This window comes from Eptesicus fuscus, chromosome 10 (assembly GCF_027574615.1).
Source record: "Eptesicus fuscus isolate TK198812 chromosome 10, DD_ASM_mEF_20220401, whole genome shotgun sequence".
Classification (NCBI taxonomy): Eukaryota; Metazoa; Chordata; class Mammalia; order Chiroptera; family Vespertilionidae; genus Eptesicus; species Eptesicus fuscus.
In genome coordinates, this window is record NC_072482.1 from 69078871 (window position 1) to 69103061 (window position 24191).

Sequence of the window (24191 nt, forward strand, 5' to 3'; positions counted from 1 at the left end):
ATATAAAAAGTTAATGGGGTCTCTATATTTGGTTCTCAAAATCGGTCTTTCCCTAGCCTTACAACATCGGTTAGAATACTAGAATGATGCTGTTAAATTTTTTTGCTTAACTTACTATGATGGATAGAACTTCCATGATGTTAAACAATACGTAAGACAGCAAGCAAAATGTGAATGTTGCTACCATTGAATCACGAAGTATAAATTTGGTTATTGACATGAACGAGAAAAACTCAGGAAATTTCTACTGAATGCCTACTGTATATAATGAAATATGAAAGGGCATCAGATAGTCTCTGACTCTGAGAGTAGGCTTAAAATGTAAGTAAGGAATAAGATTCCAGTTCATGGTGAAACATGTAGGTTGTATGTGAAACTACAGATTAGTACTACAGGGGATCAAATAAAAGAAGACTATCAATAACTGTTGTGGTTGTAGCAAAATATTAAAATTCTTCAATGTATAAGATCAAGTATTTGTCCATGTTAAAACACTATTATAATTCTTTATCAGCACACCTTGCTAGGTAGAGATTATAGTGAAATTTTATGTATTGGAACACCTTGATTTACGGAGCATACAGGGGCTCAAATTTATTTTTGTAAAATTGAAAAAACTGCTAATAAAAGATCTTAGGGTGATATTTAAATTATTTTAGAAGATAAATTTTATGGCTTAATGAAGTTTAATCCTCAATGTTAATTGCAAGTTATTTTTTTTTTGTACAATAAAGAAAGGCCACGAAGAATTGGGCAAATAATCAAGTTCTTGCCTTATATATTTATGGATTAATTAGGATATTGTACATATACACATACACATAGCATATCATTTACTGTTTCCCTTATTTTTAATGAATGAGTTTATAGTCAGTTAACATCTATCTGTAATTATAAAAGCGTAATATGCAAATAGACTGAACAGCCGAACGACAGTCTGGATGACCTTCCGGATGAAGCCAGGGCTGTGAGGGTGGCCAGGGCTATGAAGGCCTACTCTTGCACGAATTTCATGCATTGGGCCTCTAGTATATCTATAAAACCCTAATATGCAAATAGACTGAACGGTGGAACAACTGAACAACCAGTCACTATGATGTGCATTGACCACCAGGGGGCAAGCATGGAATAAGGCGGGCATTGGCAGCAGGCGGCAGAGCATGGAACATGGCGGACGTCGGCCGCGGCAGGATGGTGAGCAGGGGTGCCAGACCAAGGCGGGGTGCCGGTTGCTGTCATTGGGGTGAGCCTCTGGTGGTTACTGAAAATTCTTTGCTCCCGTGTGCTGCAGTCCTGCCTGGTGCCTGCACCTGCTGCTGGCGCTGGCCCTGCTCACACCTGCTGCCGGCGCCAGAGCTGCCACTTGCACCCGCTGCTGGTGCCAATTGCCCTTCAGGGTTTCTCCACCTCCCCCTGCTCCTAAGAGGTGATTGGGGCCGGCAGCCGCCTCTCGCACCTGCAGCTGGCGCCAGAGCCACCGCTTGCACCCGCTGCCGGCGCCTGGCGCTGGTCCTGATCGCTCAGCGCCATCAGCGAGTGTGAGCGGCGGCTGCTGGCCTCTATTGCCCCTGAGGGCTTCTTCACCTTCCCCTGCAGCAGCCACCACTGGCACCCACTGACAGCACCGGCCCCACTCGTACCCACTGTTGGTGCCGGCCCCAATCGCTCCGCGCCATCAGTGGATGCAAGCGGGGCCGGTGCCATCAGTGCTTGGGAGCAGCGGCAGCAGGAGCAGGGCTGCTGGCAGAGAGGAAACCAGGAGCCGCAGTGGGAGGGCCCGGGCGGGGGCATGGAGCATGGACTGAGACCTGCCCCTGTGCCCACCGCAACCTCGCAGCCCACAGTTCCTTTCAAGGTGCACGAATTCATACACTGGGCCCCTAGTTGATTTAATACCTATTTTCTGAATTTAATATAAAAGACAGAGATTCTTAAAGAGTGTAAAGTTTAATAGGAGATCCAAGGTGCTTATGTTAAGATGATAAGGATGTAATAAAACCATAAAATACCTTTGGCAGCATAAATCCATGACTTAATAATAGTTATCATTAAAATTACTAACAATGGAACTAACTAAATAGTCTCAATTCTACAAAATGAATACACTGATGTAGTTATAGGAGATAATTCATCAAAAAGAAACCTATTACAGGAATGCCTGGTTATTTATATAGACCAATTATGGCTTGCAGAACTGGAATAAAATTAGAGAATGCATTAAAACATTTTCAGTTTTGTATTCTAAAGAGTTAAAAACACATACCAATAATTGGAATTTGGCTGATAGCAGGATAGTTTCACAATCTAAGTACTTAACTATATTGGGAAAATTTTTGCAAGGAATTAAAGTTTTAATACTGAGTCTAGAAGGAGTTCTACTCATGAAGGTGTAATTGGGTTAATGAAGTTTAACTTGTTGAAAAATGAGCATTCAAGTTTACCCTCTAAGATTTTTTTTGTTACAGAAAATAAATAGAACCAAAGCACTACTTCATTAGAGTATTCATTAGACTGGTAACATTTTTACATGTCATCTTACCTATTCATGGAGTTCCCATGCTGCAGGTCCTGTTCCGTAGGTCGAAAGAACTCAGCCATATTGTCCAGCAGTCTACTAAAACCTCGGTTTAAACAGGTGTTCAAAACTGTACTAAAATCTGGACTACACAAAATAAAAGGATAAGTTACTTTTTAGAGTCTCAATGGAAAAGGAAATAAATTCATGAACTGTGGCTACCACTGAGAGCTACCATTTCTAGTCACAATCTAGGTTTTACAGCCTAAAACACTATAAAAATATATCAAGGAGTCAATTCTTAAAAATTAGAATAAAAAGAGAGCTTATTATTTAGCACAACACAATGAGAATATTCATCCACTTCTTTAAATTTTCTTACATTGGTTAGCATTTTGTACAATTTATTTTTTAAGTTTCAATAATAGTGTTACTTCTCTTGAAGAAATTCTTAAAGAGAAATCCTCTTATAACCATAGATTATTGGTTTGCTTTACATATTCCATTAATAAATACCAGTAATTTAGAACATTTTATTATCCTATACAGAAGAGGAACTGGATACTTGAGGGATAAAGAAATTTGTCCAATGGTATGAAATTAGTAAATGGGGTAGCTAGAATTTGAACCCAAGCCTTTTTTAACTTAAAGTTCAAGATCTTTCTGTTATTACATACTAGAGGCCCGGTGCACTAAATTCGTGCAGGGGAGTGGGGTGTCCCTCAGCCCAACCTGCACCCTCTCCAATCTGGGACCCCTTAAGGGATGTCCAACTGCCCGTTTAGGCCCACTCCTGGTGGGCCTAAATGGGCAGTTGGACATTCCTCTCACAATCCAGGACTGCTGGCTCCCAACTGCTCGCCTGCCTCTGCCTGATTGCCCCTAACCGCTTCTGCCTGCCAGCCTGATCACCCCCTAACCACGCCCCTGCCAGCCTGTTTGCCCCTAACTACCCTCCCCTGCAGGCCTGGTCACCCCTAACTGCCCTTCCCTGCAGGCCTGGTCATCCCTAACTGACCTCCCCTGCAGGCCTGGTTACCCCCAACTGCTCTCCCCTGCAGGCCTGGTTACCCCCAACTGCTCTCCCCTGCAGGCCTGGGTCCCCCTGAACTGCCCTTCCCTGCAGGCCCGGTCACCCCCAACTTCCCTCCTCTGCTGGCCTGGTCACCCCTAACTGCCCTCTCCTGCAGGCTTGATCACCCCCAACTGCCCTCCCCTGCTGGCAATCTTATGTCCACATGGGGGCAGCCATCTTGTGTGTTGGAGTGATGGTCAATCTGCATATTACTCTTTTATTAGATAGGATAGAGGCCTGGTACATGGGTGGGGGCCAGCTGGTTTGCCCAGATCAGGGTGGGGGTTTCCTTAGGGCATGGGGTGGCCTGGGTGAGGGGCCTGTGGTGGTTTGTAAGCCGGCCACACACCCCAGCAACCCAAGCAGAGGCCTTGGTATCTGGGATTTATCTATCTTCTACAATTGAAACTTTGTAGCCTGGAGTGGAGCCAAGCCTCCTGCTTGCTCGGTGGTGGCAGCCATTTCTGTTGCTATTTATTTATCTTCTATAATTGAAACTTTGTAGCCTTAAGTGGAGGCCTGTGCTGGCCAGGGTGTGTGGAAAGCTTGGCTTCCTCCATCGCCGTGGGCAACCCAAGCCTCCTGCTCTCTCTAGCTCTGTGGCTGCCGCCATTTCTTTCTTTTTTCTTTTTTTAAAATATATTTTATTGATTTTCTACAGAGAGGAAGAGAGAGGGATAGAGAGCCAGAAACATCGATGAGAGAGAAACATCGACCAGCCGCCTCCTGCACACCCCCCACTGGGGATGTGCCCGCAACCAAGGCACATGCCCCTGACCGGAACCGAACCTGGGACCCCTGAGTCCGCAGGCTGACGCTCTATCCACTGAGCCAAACCGGTTTCAGCGCTGCCGCCATTTCTGTTGGGATTTATCTTCTATAATTGAAACTTTGTAGCCTTGAGTGGAGGCCTCGGCCAGCCAGGGTGTGTGGAAAGCTTGGCTTCCTCCATTGCCAGGGAAACCCAAGCCTCCCTCCTGTTCACTCAGTGGCCTCAGCCATCTTGTTTGGGGTTAATTTGCATAATCACTTCTTGATTGTCTGGTGCGTGGCTGGTGGGTGTGGCTTGTAGGTGTAGCGGAGTGATGGTTAATTTGCATATTACTCTTTTATTAGATAGGATTAGCACTTCACAAAAAATCCTATATAATAAAAGCCTAATATGCTAAGTGTCTGGTTGGCCATTCAACCAATCAAAGCGTAATATGCTAATGATATGCTAAGGCTGCTCAACCGCTCACTATGATGTGCACTGACCACCAGGGAGCAGATAGTTGACTAGTCGACTAGTCGCTATGATGTGCACTGACCAGCAGGGGGCAGATGCTCCGACCAGTATGTTAGCTTGCTGCTGGGGTCCAGCCTATTAGGACTGAGCGAGATGGGCTGGACACACCCTGGAGCCCCCTCCAGTCTCTCTCCAGCTGGCCAACGTCCCGTGTTCCTCCTGGCCGCGATAATGCACTGGTGGGGTCCCTTGGCCTGGCCTGCACCCTCTTGCAATACGGGACCCCTCGGGGGATGTTGGAGAGTCGGTTTTGGCCCAATGGTGGAATGACCAGTCGCTATGATGCGCACTGACCACCAGGGGGCAGACAACGCAGGAGCTGCCCCCTGGTGGTCAGTGCACTCCCACAGGGGGAGCACCGCTCAGACAGAAGCCGGGCTCATGGCTGGCGAGCACAGCAGTGGTGGTGGCGGGAGCCTCTCCCGCCTCTGCAGCAGCACTGAGTATGTCTGACTGCTGGCTTAGGCCCGCTCCCCATAGGATGCTTTAAAAAGCATTACATAAGCCATCAGTCCGACATCCCCCAAGGGCTCCTGGACTGTGAGAGGGTGTAGGCCGGGCTGAGGGACCCCTCCAAGTACATGAATTTCATGCACTGGGCCTCTAGTTTGATATAAAAAATAATATACTGTATGTGGGCTATGAAAATCAGAAAATGCCTAGGGACCAAATTACTTCTAACTTCAACATAGAGAAATCTCAATCCATATCAACTCATGGGAATGGAGACGTAGGGCTATAAATTTGGGAATTATTAGCACACAGTAGTTAAAAAAAAGCAATGGGAATAAAAAATCTTCTTGGAACAATTAAGGATGAAATATGAACAATTACCTGGGAGATTCTAATGTTTAATGGAAAGACAGTTTTAGAGGAACCTAAGAAAATATGATGTGAGAAAAATTAAGAAATTATTCTGCTATGGAAGCCATATGAGAAAATAATTTCAAGAAAGGCTTGATCAACAGTGTCAATTACCAAAGAAAGGTCAAGTAAGATGAACATTAGGGGCTAATGGCTTTGGTAAAAGATCACTGATGACCTTTTCTAGAGCTTCATAGAGTGATTTGGTGGAAACCTGAATAAGAAAAAAAAGGGGAGATCGCTACTATAGAAAGCCACTAGAACTTGATGAATTCAGATTGTAGATTCAGCAGCTGGGTTAACCTAAAAAAATTGCTGATTTCCTTCAAGATCATTAAAAAATGTTTTGATTATTTTAATCACTTAAGGTAAAGTGTGTAAGACTGGTTTTCCTACTCAGCTTTTACAATGATAAAACTACCTGAAAGAGTTTAAGTGGTTCAAGCAAGATTGAGCAGCCAATAAATATGCAAGCCAATCTTGAATCTAGGTCTGGTCTTCTAATGTAGAGTCTGGTGCTTTGTCTACTTTTAACACCCTAGTTCTCTTCTGCATGATTTAAAATAGTAATACCCAATTTAGGGAAGATGTGACATTTTTATCTCTCAAAGTTTAGAAACATTATATTCTATCCCAAAAGGGTTCAGGGGAGTAGTTCTCAATTGAGAGAGAGACAGACAGACAGACACTAGTATACACTGGGTACACCAGAATCATCCCTGAAAGCTTTATTCAAAATATAAACACTATCTTCCAGTCCCTCAACTAGGATACAGACTCTCTAGGCTAGGGAAGTAAGTGGGCCAGGCATGAGTATGTTGAAAAAAATCTCTGCTTCCCTCCCGACCCTAATAAGAGAACCACTAGTTTCAGTTGGAAATCCTACCTAAAGGCAGGGCAACAGATTCAAAATTTAATTTTGACAAGAGATTATGTTGAATATTTTTTTCAAGAAGGACTAAAAGTGGTAAGAGTACAATCAAAATAGAAACACATGTTTTCTGTTACATACAGTATACATACCTTTCCAACATGTCTCTAGTTTCATTGAGTAATTTAATAGTGGTAACATCTCTAGGAGAAAGCCCACAGGCCTATGAAATTAAAATGCCATACTTCAGGTTTCAAATATTAGTATGGGGTTATGATGAAACTAGTCATATTAATAAACTCCAGAGTTGATAAAATCTAAAAGTCTATGTTCTACCAACAAGCAAAAAATGTTAAACTATATAAGAACTATAAAGACTCATGTGTTTTTAAAAGATAAATCAAAGAAAATCATAATACTTTGTAAGATCTTTGTTTATCTGGGCCCCCTCAGACACATTTCTAGCATATATTTGCAAAGAACAAAACAGTCCTTGAAGTTGCAGAGGCCTGCGATTTTTTTTTCTTTTATTGGAAAGACATTTTATCAGGATATGTATGTGTCTTTTGGATCAATTTACGCTAGTCTGGGGCTCTGTGTGACCTTTCAATCTGAAGTTTCAGGTTTTAATTCAGGTAATATTTGGCTCACTATTCCTCTTTTCACCTGCTCTTTTGAATAATTTTTTTGTTTTTTAGTTCCACAGCTGAATTATAAAATTTGAATTTTTAAATTCCAGAATGCTTTTTAAATACCTTATCACATCTCCTTGACATTATAGCTTATAAGTAAGTTTTCTCCTGTTTCTTTGATTAATTCTGTCCCATCTGTTCTGTTGGTTCATTTTAGCCTCCATCCATCCTATAGGGATGCCTTAAACAGGTTGCAACTTATTTTTGGCCTCCTCACGAATACAAAATATCTCCACACCCAACAGGTCTATCTTTTCGGAGGGGGTTGGAAACCTGCAGGCAATTAAATATATGGCATTCTTTGTTCTAATGCTAAGGTATGGCATAGGGACCTTTCTGGTCTAAGGCTTCTCCAGTTGTCAAATGTGAGATTCATGGGTGCAATCCATTTACATATAAAAAAGCCAATAAATATTTTAAAATGAGATATAAAACCTGCAATCTTTGGCATTTTTATTATTCTTAATCAACGAATAATGTAAGTCACAACTGCCCGAAACACACAGGTGCAGCAACACCATGGTGGATAACTGCTAGATTAAGCCTTACTTGTTTCTCAACTGGATGACAACTTCCTTCAGTCCACCTAGATATTGCCATCATTGATTTATTTTAAAAACAAATGTGATAGTGGTAACTGGCCTGATTAAAATTTACCTTTCTTTTTAAAAAAAATATTTGTATTGACTTCAGAGAGGAAGGGGGAGGGAGAGAGCGATAGAAACACCAATGATGAGAGAATAATTGATTGGCTGCCTCCTGCAGGCCCCCTACTGGGAGCGAGCCAGAAACACAGGCATGTGCCCTGACTGGGAATTGAACCATGACCTCCTGGTCTATAGGTCGTTGCTCAACCACTGAGTCACACTGGCCGGGCTAGCTCTATCTTCTGCTACTTGATCTCATAGAAATATAATATTCTCTAGCCACATGAACTGAATTTGTCTCCTGAGTTTCTCACATGTAATGAACATGTCCTATTCATTTTATATCCTGATCATGTATCATAGTATTTGTCACATAACTAATACTCAATAAAATTTGCTGAATATCTAAAATTATAAATGTTTCTAACTAGAAATCATATATGAAATTTGTTTTCTAAATTAATAAGTTTTATTTAAATTATTGAAATATATATATTTCAAATGCTTACCTTTTAAGAGACTCAGAAATCTACATTTTAAGAGACAGTAAAAAATTTAAATATATAAGAGTAAGAGGTTTGGTTAAATGGTCATGAATTAAGCACCTGAACTGCTAATGGAGTTTCTTCATCTGGCATCATATAATGGCATAATAAAGATTTATATCCATTGTTATTAGTCCAAGAGGAAGAATTATGCTCCTCAACGAGATTTCTGATTTCTTTCAGATTTTGCTCCAAGTCCAAAAGGGACAAAGAATGTTTAAGAGAAACACTAGAAACAGAGAAAAGGAAATTGGGATTAATTGAAACTATACCATACATCCTACACACACTCTTTTCCTATCAGGTTACTATCTGAGATCCTGTTTCATCCAGTCAAACCTGAAACTGCTGACTGTGAAATCACTTGAGTAGATTAAGAAATCAGCCATCAGTTAAGGGGAATTATTACAGAGCCAAGAAAAATCTTGCTGCAGATTTCACAAGAAAATTCCTACTGTAATTATAGACATTACCAGTATAAGTGGGAGATAAAAGCCTCAGAGGCAAATTTTAAAGTAGGTTTTTACCCCACGACCCAAATATTTCTGGTTTGGAAATGAATAAAAAACAATGAAACATTAAGAGTTTACCCTTAGTATCAAAAGGTTGATACTAATGAAGAAAATGGGTTCCACAATGCAATATCCAAGGGCTATGTCTCTTACTAGCTTACAAAGAATTTCATGAACAACCTTTGTCAAGTTACTAGCTTCACTAGAACAATTCTAATTTTTCTTTTATTCATTAGAATCAGAAGTCAGAAAAGCCAAAGCAAAATGCCTCACCTTCCTAAAGTCTTATGCACAGCTTGTTTAATGACAGTGATCAGCTCTGTCAGGCCTGTTAAAAGAAAACAAACATACAGCCTTGTTTACTTTTCAAACTCCTCAATAATACAAATGAATGAATTACAATTAGTTTACAGGTCACAAATAAGAATCTTACCATCTCCAAGGAGGTGTTGAATACTTGATAGATATTGCTGTTGGACATCTGGGGGCGCAAGGACTGTCTGTACAAAATAGAAGAAGGTTAAATTACACAATATTATTAGTAAATAATATTTTCAGTGTAACTTGAGCTGAGATTTTCAGGACCTGGATTAATAGGCAATATAACATTCTTTAACATAACAAAAAAGTCTAGTTTCAAAATATAAAAAATAATAATGCTAAAAGTTTATAATCACATGAAATATAAAGATATTTAATTTATAGAAATTATCAATAGTAGTAATATTCGGTTACATTTTGAACCTCTTGAAACAAAGGGCACTATCTATTTAAGTCTATTCAACTTACCGTGCCATTCTTGCCAACTGCTGCATTATCCAGGTAAATATATCCACCAATAATGTTTAACTGGACTCGCAAAAGAACCACCAGCATACATGTACTATATACAGCTACAATACTTCTTGTAAAACCTTCATAGAGGAAAAAAACAACAACATTTGGTACTCTTATTAAAACACAAATAAATGTGTAAAGACACGAATCATTGCTATGGTTATTTTCTCATAAGATGACTTAAAAATACATTTGTAACTGTTTCAAATACAAAAATATATCAATTCAAAATATTTCAAACTCTATTTCATAACTTTTTAATGTACATTAGGTATGATTTCTTAATTAAAACAATAACCAATATATTGAATGAAGGATTATATATTTTTAACTTTAAAAAGTTAAATAAGAAAGGACTGGGAAGCACTAAGAGTTGCAGCCTCAGAACTCTGGTTTTCCCAGGGAGCTAATTCAGAGTAAAAGAATTTTACTAAGCTTGGAAGAACTGCTTTCAAAGGCAGGCAAAGGAGCATGAGCCCATTAAAGGGCTAGGGGAAGGCACAGAAACACAGGGAGACATCTGGAGATGAGGTGTTACAGTAGCATAGAACACAGTGTTCAAAACAGAGGGGAGTGCAAAGGTGTTGACTGCTGCCATGGGGTCTAACAGGAGAAAAACGTCCAGTGGATTCAGCAACATAAAAGTTACTACTAATGTTGCAAGATCTGTGTGGGTGGAGACATGGGAGTAGAATCCAGGCTGTAGTGTGTCAAACAGTGAGTGGGAGGGAGGAGAAGGGAATGTAGAAATATTTGGTATTATATGAGGGGTGTGAAACTGCATAATAGCTCAAAGGAAATAGAGGGTACTACAAATATTTAATTTATTTTCAAACAGGAAGGCTTAAGCATGATTCAGTTGATAAAGATTAGTTGAATGGATGAGAAAATGTAGGAATGATAGTTTGAAGTTATAAGACATGGATGTATATATGCGCAAGGCAGCTCTTTGCTTCAAACTTTTATCACTAATGAAAGTTTGTACACAATACAAAGGAAAGTTACTATCTGGGTTGGAATAAAAACTTCTTTAAAGTATAATATTGCAGATATCAGTACCTAGTATAGGCATATGTAGTCTAGGACAAGTTTACATTATTATCATAACAATAATACCACCTACACCATTAACACTCACTTAGTACTTTCTATGACCAGAAACTGACGTACTTGTTTTATGAGAATTATTTAATCCTGATAACTCTATGAGATAAAGAAGAGTCATCCACACAGAGTACAAAATTTTCTCTTTAGAAATATTTTAAGGATGTGCTGCTGTCACAGAGTATGTAAGCTTACTTATTATCTTCAGATCCTCCCATATTTCTAGCTTGTTTGAAGGCCTAAAGAAAAACATAAGAATATATGAAAATAATATTCAGATCATCTAACAGAAAACTTTGCATTTTATAGTTGTATATTTAATTATAGTTTATTAGAGGGTAAATGCACAAACAAAGCTCACAAAATATAGTAAAAAATAACTATAATTTCAGTAACCAATGATAACTATTTGCACTAGCATATTGATATATATCCTTCTAGTCTTTTTTCTCTTTCAGAGCATATGAATATCCTATATAATAAAAGGCTAATATGCAAATTGACTGAACGGTGGAATGACCGGTTGCTATGACATGCACTGACCACCAGGGGGCAGACACTCAACGCAGAAGTTGCCCTATGGTGGTCAGTGCGCTCCCGCAGGGGGAGCACTGCTCAGCCAGAAGCCCTGAGCCCGGGCTTATGGCTGGTGAGTGCAGTGGTGGTGGCGGGAGCCTCTCTCGCCTCTGTGGCAGCACTAAGGATGTCCGACTGATGGCTTAGCTCAGCTCCCCACGGGCCTAAGCTGTCAGTCATACATCCCCCGAGGGCTCCCGGACTGGGAGAGGGTGCAGGCTGGGCTGAGGGACCCCCCTCAAGTGCACAAATTTCATGCACCAGGCCTCTAGTATGTATTATAAAATCATGTAGGAAAAACAGAAACAATGTTTATTTCTTTCCCACATTTACCATTTTACATATAATGAAGTAGGTCCTATAATCATTCAAAGGTAAATAATGAAGTTTTTATTTTGTTTTAAAGGATCATTACAGACACATGAATTTAAATATATATTTGATATATTTCAACTCACTTTACTTATTCTTATTGATGTTCAAATTGTCCATCTTTGACTAAGGGTGGAGGGACTATTCAAGTTAGTTCCTGAATCCTTTTGACATGACCCCATTTAGTCTTTGATAGCTTCCTTGCTTAATGACATAAAAACCTGGGTGTGTTTTTCTTGTTCATTTCTTGCTGTAGACCTGAAATCAGCTATTTCTCCAAGAGTCCTATTTCCTGGTAGCAGGAAAAGGTAGTTTGAGATGGCAATCTTCGATTAAAGATATTTATCACTACTAGGTAGCAATTCTAAGCTTCTTCAGCAGACTACGGTAGTACATATATGTGTATTTATACAGACAGTCCTCGAGTTACGTCGAACTTGACGTACGTCGTTTCGTGGTTACATTGCCATCTCCCATTTATTTATAAAAAAAAAAGTTCTGTCATTTTGACGTATGTACATATGTGCTTTATGTTTTTTATTATTTATTTACCACAAGTAAAGGTCAGGAATTATCTTTCTTTTAATTTTTTTTTACTGTTTCACTTCATTATTGCTGTGTATGGGCTCCATGTGAGTGACATAGGTGCTTTGTAGGTGGGTTCCAACTTATGGCAAAAATCGCGTTATGTCGTGCCTTAGGAACAAATCTCCAACGTAACCCGAGGACCTACTGTATACTTATATGAACATATATTCAAAGAGATAAAATACATCATGAATTCATACTTGGAATTCTTTAGTGTCACTAAAATGTCTTAAGAATTAAACTAATCCTTTCAAAGTGTTCTATTTCTCTTATGATAGAAGATGTTAATGATTCTTTGTCACCAAAACATCATTGTCATTATCAATCTTCAATAAGAATGCCAAGTACTAAAAACAGTGATGGAAGCTTATTTGCTAAACTTACAAAATAAGGCCACCAAATCTTTTCTTTATTTCTGATCAGCTATTATCATAACTAGTTTAAAGAAAAAATTAATTTGCTTGACAGACTTGTAAGAGATCTTAGTTGACTGAAAACTAATACAAAAACAATCATTAGGTTGGAGGTCTATTTAATTACACTCTGTAAGGGTTCAAGCCCCTCTTTATGCAAATGTCTTTCAAATGGACATTTTTTTTTTTTACTTCAAACTGCAAACAGTAATTTCAAATCAAAAGAAAGGTAAGGAAAAATAACACTGAGATATAAGAAAGAAACAGTGAATTAGAACTGTTGCCCATTTTAAACTCTTAAGAACATAAGAAATTCTCCTGTCTGCAATGCAGTAAGAGGAATGACACCTTTTCTTTAAATATATTTTATTGATTTTTTTACAGAGAGGAAGAGAGAGGGATAGAGAGTTAGAAACATCGATCGGCCGCCTCCTGCACACCCCCTACTGGGGATGTGCACGCAACCAAGGCATATGCCCTTGACCGGAATCGAACCCGGGACCCTTGAGTCTGCAGGCCGACGCTCTATCCACTGAGCCAAACCGGTTTCGGCGACACCTTTTCTTTAAAGCTGTCCAATATTACCCTTCAAAACGAATCCCTGTTTTCTCTAGCCCAACACATCTTCACCCCACAGTTTGCTTTTACATTTTTATTAAAACCACAGATCAAACATAATATGTCTTGAATTATAATTTATTTCATCTACTTCCTTCCTAGGATGGCAATGTCTTAAAGGGAAAGAGACCCTTTGTTAATTATCACAGGGAACCTAGGGCCTTGCAGAAAGAGTCACCAAGGAGGAAGAATGCCACTGTTTTTATGTTGCTTTTATAAAGGTGCTACTCACTTACTTCATTTGTCATGTCTCCCCAATGAAACTAAAACTTAAGACAATAAAATGCATTTTTATTCCCTACTTATGTACATATTTATTTATCCTCTATTTATGGACATATATGTGATAAAAAGGATTTATTTGAGAGTAATCTGCTGATATGTTTCTTCTTCATATAATTATATGAATGAACATAAACTGAACTTACATCTAGAAGTAATGGTGAAATTATGTCAACCTCTAACAATGATGAAATTTAGAAGGAAAACCCCTTATCACTAAAATTACATTTTAATCAGATAAAAAAAATTCCAAGTACACAAATCCATTGTCACTTTGGGAGGTATTCTCTGAATAAAGAAAATGTTTCAAAGAAATTTTCCAGCTTTCTATTCAAGCTATCTGAGCAGTAAATTCATTCCTATGTGCAAAATGAATGAAAATATCTGCCTCACAAGGATATTGTGAAAATTAAATGGAGCAAGTGTGAACATTAAATGGGAGCATGTATGTAAGATAAATTATCATTACTGTTGCTCATGTTGTATTTGTACTTCACTTTGTAAATAATATAAAATGTAAGTTCAGGGTGGTGTGAGGCAATGGGGTGATAAGGACACATATGTAATACCTTAATAAATAAAAATAAAATAAAATGTAAGTTCATATGCCTTATTTACCTAAAATGCATGTTCACATGATTTACCTCTTATATTATAAACTCTCTAAGAAGCCCACTGTTTAACATAACTTAGTATTTGGTTCAGAAACACATTCCATAAGGACTCAATAATTACATTTCTGAGTAATGTCAGTGATATAAGATCTATTTATATAAAAACCAGAATGCATATAAATATTTGTTTACCCAAATATTTTGTGCATCAAGGTAGAGTATAAATAAATTGACAAAATAAAATATGAATTCAAAGATACAGTTAGTAAATATTTTTTTTCAAGTAAGCCTATATTGTAAGCTTTAACTAGAAAGAAAAAAACAAGGAAACAAAGATGTTTGAAAAGTATTTCAGTTAATTGTACACGCTTTAAGTGCAGTATATAAGTAAAAAAATGCTGTACCTTGCATTTACCTGTTTTTTAGCAGAGCTGTGAGGCTCTCAGAATTGAGTTGCTGCATTAAGGCCTCTCTCAGTGTTGGAAGCATGGACAGCACTGTAACACAAACAGAAAATAAAAGAGGTCACAAGTGCTATGACCACCTTCCCTGAGAAATGCACATTGTTTTAGGCCATATGACAGGACTAGCAACTAGCAAGGGTTGGGAGGAAGACCAGGATTAGAGTTTTCAAATTATTATTATTATCCTATCTAATAATAGAGTAACATGTAAATTACCATCACTCCGCTACGCCCACGATTGGGCGGCGGGAGGCTGGGGGGCGGGACTCGGGGTGGCCTATCCGGCCATTGAGAGGCATGGATCCGCTGCCACTGAGGGGTGCTACCCTGCTGTTGAGAGGCGCAGGGGGGCGGGACTCCCGCTCCCTGTGCCTCTCAACGGCCAGATCCACGGCGCTGAGGGGGCCTGCCTCGGACACCCAGCTGCGCCTCTCAAAGGCAGGGTAGCCAGGTGTCCGCGGCAGCCCCCCTCAGCTGCAGTTGAGAGGCGCAGGGGGCGGGACTCCCGCCCCCTGCGCCTCTCAACAGCAGGGTAGCCCCCCTCAGCGGCCGCGGACCATCAAAAGCATGGGAGCTGGGTGCCTGTCTGCTCCGGCACCAGGCCTTTCAGAAGCCTCTGCTGAGCCTGAGGCTTCTGAAAGGCCTGGTGCACCAGCGGACAGGCACCCAGCTCCACCGCGAAAAGCGAAAGCGGGTAGGGGACCCTACACGTGCATGATTCAATCATGCACTGGGCCTCTAGTTGTTAATAAAAATAGATTATATACTAATAAATCATTTATCTACTTATGTTAAGTGAACAAAATGTTATACATACTATGATTATAGCAATGTAAACAAGTACACATAGGAAAAAGTATGACAAGATTATTCCCAGATGCCAACAGTGGTGGTATCTGGGTTATGGATTATGGATGATTCTTTTTTTTCTATTTTCTGTACTCTCCAAATTTTCTTTACAAAAAAAAGTCTATTTCTGATATAATAAAATGATTAAGAACAACATTTTAACCTGTAAAATTGCAGCTGGGTCAGAGAGCCCCAGAGCCTCCAAAAGAAGGCCCACGGCTGGATAGCTGCTTGCATTGCTTCACAGCTGGGCCTCATCTGGGCACCTCCAAACCCCAAACAAAGAGGAGGAATCTGCAGATCTCTCCATAGCTCCTGCTGGGTGGCCTCAGGCAGAGCTAAAGTTGCACCTCCTTGGAGATCCAAGAGCCAGTGTACCCAGTGGTCAGAGTAAGATCATCCAGATTACAACTCTTCACATCCATAAGAGACACACTCAGAAGGCAGACTCAGTGAGCGCCAAAGCCCCACTGAAGCAAGTCCTGCCCAGAAGGGTGTCTCCAGCACAGAAGTTCTCCCATTGTAGACACAACTGGTCCTCACAGCCAATTGGCCTGGAGGTCAATTCCTCCCAGTGATATCAACAGCAATCAAGGCTTAACTACAACAAGACTGTGCACACAGCCCACAAAGGGGTGCACCAAGAGTGTCCACCTCAGGTAACTCGGGAGGCTGAGCCACTGGGCCCTATAGGACACCTAGCACACAAAGCCACTCTATCAACTCAGGGAAGCAGCCAAAATGTGGAGACAAAGAACCAGGTCACAAATGAAAGAAATGGAAAGCAAACTACTGGATATAGAGTTCAAAACCATGGTTATAAGGTTACTCAAGAGTCTTCTAAAAACCTGAGAAATATAGTGAGACCCTCAAGGATATGAAAAAGGACCAATTAGAAATTAAGCATACACTGACTGAAATAAAGAATAATATTCAGAGATCCAACAGCAGACTAGAGGATCACAAGAATAAAGTCAAAGATTTGAAATACAAAGAAGCAAAAAACAAAAAAAAAAACCCAACCAGAAAATCAAAAAGAAAAAAGAATACAAAAATATGAAGATAGTGCAAGGAGTCTCTGGGACAACTTCAAGCATACCAACATCTGAATTATAGGGGTGCCAGAAGAAGAGAGAGAGCAAGATATTGAAAACCTATTTGAAGAAATAATGACAAAAAACTTCCCCTACCTGGTGAAAGAAATAGACTTACAAGTCCAGGAAGCACACAGAACCCCAAACAAGAGGAATCCAAAGAGGACCACACCAAGACACATCATAATTAAAATGCTAAGGGCAAAAGACAAAGAGAGAATCTTAAAAGCAGCAAGAGAAAAACAGTTAGTTACCCACAAGGGAGTACCCATACGATTGTCAGCTGATTTCTCAACAGAAACTATGCAGTCCAGATGGGAGTGGCAAGAAATATTCAAAGTGATGAATAGCAAGAACCTACAACCAAGATTACTCTACCCAGCAAAGCTATCATTTAGAATTGAAGTTTAGATAAAGATTCACAGATAAGAAAAAGCTAAAGGAGTTCATCGCTCCCAAACCAGTATTATATGAAATGCTGAAAGGTATTCTTTAAGAAGAGGAAGAAGAAGAAAAAGGTAAAGATAAAAATTATGAACAACAAAGTGACAATAAATACATATCTATCAACAAGTGAATCTAAAAATCACGTGAATAAAAAATCTGAAGAACAGAATAAATTGGTGAATATAATAGAATCAGGGGCATAGAAAGGGAGTGGACTGACAATTCTCAGGGGTATGGGGGTGTGGTGGGTTTGGGAAGAGACTGGACAAAAATCATACACCTATGGATGAGGACAGTGGGCGGGGGGATAAGGGCAGGGGGTAGGGTGGGAACTGGGTGGAGGGGAGCTATGGGGGGAAAAAGAAGAACAACTGTAATAATCTGAATAAAGATTTATTAAAAAAAACATTCATGAACTGGGTTTTATGATGATAATTTTATAGAGGAGAGAACTAAGATTTAGATTTGCCCCAAAACACACAGATATTACAAGGCAAAACTGGGGTTAGTGAGGGATGACCAAATGACTGAACAAGCAGGCTGTGTGGGGCGACCAGGCTGGCAAGGGGGCTGTGAGGGGCAACGAGGCGGGCGGGGGTGGGGCAGTTGGGGGTGATCAGGCCAGCAGTGGGAGCAGATGGGGGCGACCAGGCCAGCAGGGGGGTCAGTTAGGGGTGACAGGCCGGCAGAGGGGGCAGTTGGGTGCGACCAGGCTGGCAGGAAGTCAGTTAGGGCTGACCAGGCTGGTGGGTGGGGTGCAGTTGGGGGCGACCAGGCCAGCAGGGGGTCTGTTGTGGGCAATTAGGCTGGCGGGGGCAGCTGGGGGTGACCAGGCCGGCAGGGGAGCAGTTAGAAGCAACCAGGCCAACAGGGGGGCAGTTAGGAGCAATTAGGCCAGCATGCAGAGGCAGTGAGGGGCCATCAGGCCGGCAGGGGTGGGGGCAGTTAGGGGTGACCAGGCAGGCAGGCAGGTGAGCGATTAGGAGCCAGTGGTCCAGGATTGAGAGAGGGATCCCGGATTGGAGAGGGTGCAGGCTGGGCTGAGCAGATTCCCCCACCCCCGTGCACAAATTTCATTCACTGGGCCTCTAGTGATAGATAAGGCCCAATGGGATCAAGCCTACCTGCAGCCTTACTTCCTATCACTCTTTTACTGCTCATCGCTCTAACTACAGAGCCTCTGTACTGTTTCTTGAATGTGCCATGCTTGTTCCCACCTCAGGCATTTTGGCTTTTGCATGGCTTCCTCCATTGTATCATTTGGTTTCTCCTCAAAGAGGCCTGACTCTCTTCACTACCTTATCTTAAACAGCAACCCCACCCTTCCCACAGTTTTATTCTCTTCATAGAAGTTGTCACTGCTCAAAGTAACTTATTTGAGGATTATCATGTTTTTTTCTCACTAGCACATAAACTCTGAAGGTCAGGGATCTTTTTTTTTTTAATCATTCATCTTCTGTTTTCCAAAAAAAGTGTTGGGTTCCCCAAATCATTTGCTGAATGAATAAATAAAATGAATCAATGAACAATTATATTGTATATTGATTTTTTAAAATCCACATGTATTTCAGTTAAATCATGAATTAAATACTTGCTAGATTTTACCATTCTTCCTTTGCCTTTTCTGTCCTGGAGGTATAAAAATTAATATAAATCATTAAATAACTTTGTACATGTGTAAATATTTCTCTGGCCTTACCTGTCATATTGCAAGTCCTCTGGTTACTTTCAAAATGATACTGTCGTCGTGCTTGAGCAATATATTCTGCAGCCTCTTTTTCTTGTATTTCTCTGATTTTCTTCTGTCCGTATTTCCCCAGGATATATACTCCTAAAATTGTATATTTAAAACAAGCTAGTATATTAATCCAATAACAAGTATATTAAATATTCCAAACAGTATTTTAATCTGCTTTATTAAAATATAATGTTTATATTAGCAAAATGCTAAAAATTACAACTTTTAAAAATCTAAATTAAAGAATTATTTAAGAATTGTAACTTAAAGACAAGGAAAAAGAGATTGTCATTTTAACAACCAAAGATAGACAGGTACATAAGGACTAGATCTGAAAACAAAGGAATTAAGTCTACAAAGTCTTTAATAGTAAACTGGAGATATTCTAAATGACCAGCAGTAGGGAACTACTTAAATAAATTATGGTGTATGCATACAATGGAATCTGATATAGCTATTAAAAACCACATAACAAAATAGTTAATGACTCAAGGAAATATCCATGTTATATTTTAGATGATAAAATAAGAAGTCTTTCTTTTTAATGTAAGCAACTGCATAGAAGCACAGATGAATTTTAATTTCTAACATATCCTATCTAATAATAGAGTAATATGCAAATTGACCGTACCTTCGCTATGCCCACGATTGGCCAGGAGGCGCAGGGGGGCGGGACTCGGGGTGGCCGGGGTAGCTGATTGGGCTGGCGGGACGCTGAGCTGCGTCGCCAGCAGCGGCACGAGCTCAGCGTCTGCGCCATGTCTGTGCTGCGGCACAGAAGGGGCCTCTGGGGCAGCGAGCTGACGTCCCACCGCCCAGACCATCAAAAACGGGGGAGCTGAGTGCCTGTCCACTCAGGCAGCAGGCACTCAGCTCCCCCGCAATCGAAAGCAAAAGTGTGGGAGCTGGGTGCCTGTCCACTCAGGCAGCAGGCCTTTCAGAAGCCTCCGCCACGCCAGAGGCTTCTGAAAGGCCTGGTGCACCAGCGATCGAAAGGAAAGCGTGGGAGCTGGGTGCCTGTCCACTCAGGCACCAGGCCTTTCAGAAGCCTCCGGCGCCTGGTGTACCAGCGGACAGGCACCCAGCTCCCCTGTGATCGAAAGCGAAAGCGTGTAGGGCACCCTACACATGCATGATTCAATCATGCACTGGGCCTCTAGTCCTATCTAATAAAAGAGTAATATGCAAATTGACCGTACCTCTGCTACACCCACAAGCCACACTCACCAGCCAATCAGGAGTGAATATGCAAATTAACCCAACCAAGATGGCTGTGGCCACGGAGAGAGCAGGAGGCTTGGGTTTCCCCTGCAATGGAGGAAGCCAAGCTTTCTGCCTCCCTGGCCTGCCTTGGCCTCCACTTAAGGCTACAAAGTTTCAATTATAGAAGATAAATAAATCCCAACAAAAATGGCTGTGGCCACGGAGCGAGCAGGAGGCTTGGCTCCACTGAAGGCTACAAAGTTTCAATTATAGAAGATAAATAAATCCCAGATACCAGGGCCTCTGCTTGAGTCGCCAGGGGGCGTGGCCAGCCTGCAATCCACCACAGACCCCTCGCCCAGGCCGCCCTACGCCCCAAGGGAACCCCCACCCTGATCCAGGACACCCTTCAGGGCAAACCAGCCAGCCCCCACCCATGCACCAGGCCCCTATCCTATCTAATAAAAGAATAATATGCAAATTGACCATCATTCCAACACACAAGATGGCTGCCCCCATGTGGTCAAAGATGACTGCCCCCATGTGGACACAAGATGGCCGCCACAAGATGGCCAGCAGGGGAGGGCAGTTGGGAGGGACCAGGTCTGCAAGGGAGGGCAGTTGTGGGTGATCAGGCCAGCAGGGAAGGGCAGTTGGGAGGGACCAGGTCTGCAAGGGAGGGCAGTTGGGGGTGATCAAGCCTGCAAGGGAGGGCAGTTAAGGGTGACCAGGCTGGCAGAGGAGGGAAGTTGGGGGTGACTGGGCCTACAGGGAAGGGCAGTTGGGGGGGGGGCCCCAGGCCTGCAGGAGAGAGCAGTTGGGGGGGACCAGGCTTGCAGGAGAGGTCAGTTAGGGGTGACCAGGCCTGCAGGGAAGGGCAGTTAGGGTTGACCAGGCCTGCAGGGGAGGGTAGTTAGGGGGAAACAGGCTGGCAGGGGAGCAGTTAGGCATCAATCAGGCTGGCAGGGGAATGGTTAGGGTGTGATCAGGCTGGCAGGCAGAAGCGGTTAGGGGCAATCAGGAAGGCAGGCAGGTGAGCAGTTGGGAGCCAGCAGTCCTGGATTATGAGAGGAATGTCCGACTGCCCATTTAGGCCCACCAGGATCGGGCCTAAACGGGCAGTCAGACATCCCTTAAGGGTTCCCAGATTGGAGAGGGTGCAGGTTGGGCTGAGGGACACCTCACTCCCCTGCACGAATTTAGTGCACCGGGCCTCTAGTATGTCATAACAGAAAGATCTTGAACTTTAAGTTAAAAAATGCTTGGGTTCAAATTCTAGCTACCCCATTTACTAATTTCGTACCATTGGACAAATTTCTTTATCCCTCAAGTATCCAGTTCCTCTTCTGTATAGGATAATAAAATGTTCTAAATTACTGGTATTTCGTAACAATACCACTCTTCTCATTAAGTTAGAAAAATAATTATATTAATAGGTTACAAGTTTACTATTTTTTAAATTTTTATTTAAAAAATTTCTTACTTCTAATTTCTAATATGGAAACTATTAATTAGATACAAGTTTTAAAAGGCTCTTTTAGAGTCCTTAATTTTTAAAAGTGTAAAGAACATCACCAGTCAAAAAATTTGAGAACCAAAATCTACTCTTTGCATAAACTGTTAAAATTGTACAATTGGTCTAAAGCAATTACTCATCCAAAATGCAGGAAACTCTACTTAATAAGGCCTGCACCTCAAAGTTTTTACTTAGATTTTTTTCCTACCTCTTAGAGCATACATGTTGATATCTACCTTCCGAACCTGATAATGTGTCTTCCGTTAAGCCCTTACTTGATTTTTTTTATAATCTTACATGCTACCTGTTAGTGTGATCTGTATAATATTTTTTCAGCTTGTTTTGTACTCTAATTATTTGTATACTTGTTGCTAGGTTGTGAATGTTTGTGTGCCCTCCTGCCCCGAATTCATATATTGAGATCCTAACGCCTGATATGAGGGTATTTAAAGTTGGGGTCTCTGGGAGGTGTTTAGGTAATGAGGGTGGAACCCTTCTACGTGGGATTAGTATTCTTATGAAAGGGTTTTCACAGAGCATCTTCTGCCATGTGAGGCTACAACAAGTGTGCAACCTGCAAGCAAGCCCCCAATTAACCATTCTGACACCCCAATCTTAGACTTCCAGCCTCCAGAACGGTGAGAAATAAGTTTATGTTGTTTATAAGCCACCCAGTCTGTGGTATTTTGTTACAGCAGCATGAGTGGAGTAAGACACTTCTCATTTCTACCAGACTATGAAGTCCGTAAAGGCAAAGCAATATAGTGTGGAAAGAGAATGTGCTTTAGGATCTAACACACTTGGATTTGAATTCTAGCTTCCTTCTTAGCAACTCTGAGACACTGGGCAAGTTTCTTAAATTCTTAGGGCTCTAGTTCCCACATTCTTGAATGGGATAGCAATAACTATCCTGTTGTCATCCCCACTGAATACAAGAGCTTAGCACAAAATGGTAACTATTACTATTGGAAATCTCTGTAAATCCTCTATTTCCAATCACATTACTTTGATAAGTACTATAGGCACTTGATTAATATTTCTTGAATTAGATGAATTGAAGTGTAACATGTTATAGGACCTTTTCCTTGAAGCAGAAAAAAATTAGGCCATAACGTCATCTACTTTTTGACTTTTAGATTAACTTTTTTGTTATAAAACACTAGGATTATTTTCTTTGTCTCTCTGAACCTTGTCTTTCTTTCTCATTCCTCTTCATCTGTAACTATGAAGTTCTCAATAGATTTTTGACAAAATCTATAACTACCTCTGAAGTATAATCTTTTGCTTTCCCTATGATTACTCCTAATGTACCATTAGATTTTTCCATAAATTTGGAAGGTATACTAGTCTTTCTGAGATTGCTAAAGAGAGATTCTTTCATTTCCTTTTGTGGTGGAAAAATACTTTATTTAAACTTCTTCCATCACACATATATCTTTAGCTTCTACAAATAAAATGGATTCAACAGTCTTAGCATAATCTAAATACACATTAGATGCCAGTGGCTGAATATATCAGAAAACACATTTTATCTATAAAAATTTTCCCAGAAAATTTACATCTGTTCATTATAAAATTATGACAGATCTCAGAGACTTGGAAAAGCCTCTCTCCTTGCCTGATCAAACTTTCAAGAATTAACAGATCTAAATCACTGATGCTAAGAGTATTGTTAATTTCAAATTGTTTCGGGGGGATAATAGAATATAATCTAATAATAGTAAAAGAAAAGCAACCCAACTCCTTGGGAAATTTTTCTCCTTTTTTTTTTTTTTTAACATGCTTCTGTAACCAAAAGCATGTAGTTAGTGATAATATTTCTCAAAAAACTCAAATTCTAAAAATTTCTTTACATTCCTACATTTTCTTCTCCTATATCTCACCAGGCGTTTTATTCTCTCCTTTACATTCCTGCTCGTTATGAAATGATTGCCAGATGACGAAAAAGGCTCTCAAGATTGTTATCTGTTTCTAAATCTCCTTTCAGCTTCTGCAACTCAGTACTGCCTGGGCATCGATCCCAACCCTGAAGAGCCCCAGGAAGACTGCACATCCGGAAAGCACCGTCTTACTTCACAATTTACTGCACAGTCCGTATTCTAAAGTAGCAGAAACAGAGCTAAAATATCGATTTGTGCTTTTCTTGTCTAGTATGTATCTTCCTGCCCTTCTGTACTAAGTGTGCTATTTTCAAACGTTCAAATTACCTTTAAACAACACTCGACGTACATAGTCGAGGTAACTCCTAGAATATTATTCTGACACTTGTACGAAGGGGGAAAGCCAAGCTAAGCACCAGGAGCGCCAAACAGAAACCCAGAACCTCAGGAAAAACAATAGAAGATCATTAAACAACAACAACATGTGTCTATACGAGAATGGTGCCTTGAAACGGAAACTTAATCGCGGTGAGTTCTCCCAAGGTCCGTGAGAATAAAGGACAGGCGACCCACAGAGTTAGGGGCAG

General features: G+C 40.8%; 1 protein-coding gene across 1 annotated transcript in view; it reads right to left on the reverse strand.

The window, feature by feature from the left end:
* PEX3 (peroxisomal biogenesis factor 3) overlaps positions 1-24191 on the reverse strand; it is a 29756-nt gene that overhangs the window by 5142 nt on the left and 423 nt on the right. The window contains exons 2-10 of the mRNA XM_054722549.1: positions 18967-19098; positions 14829-14910; positions 11146-11189; positions 9799-9923; positions 9443-9509; positions 9283-9337; positions 8558-8726; positions 6766-6836; positions 2540-2662 (exon numbers count right to left, since the gene is read on the reverse strand). Coding sequence (XP_054578524.1) covers positions 2540-2662; positions 6766-6836; positions 8558-8726; positions 9283-9337; positions 9443-9509; positions 9799-9923; positions 11146-11189; positions 14829-14910; positions 18967-19098 — 868 coding nt within the window. The remainder of the gene's footprint in view (positions 1-2539; positions 2663-6765; positions 6837-8557; positions 8727-9282; positions 9338-9442; positions 9510-9798; positions 9924-11145; positions 11190-14828; positions 14911-18966; positions 19099-24191) is intronic.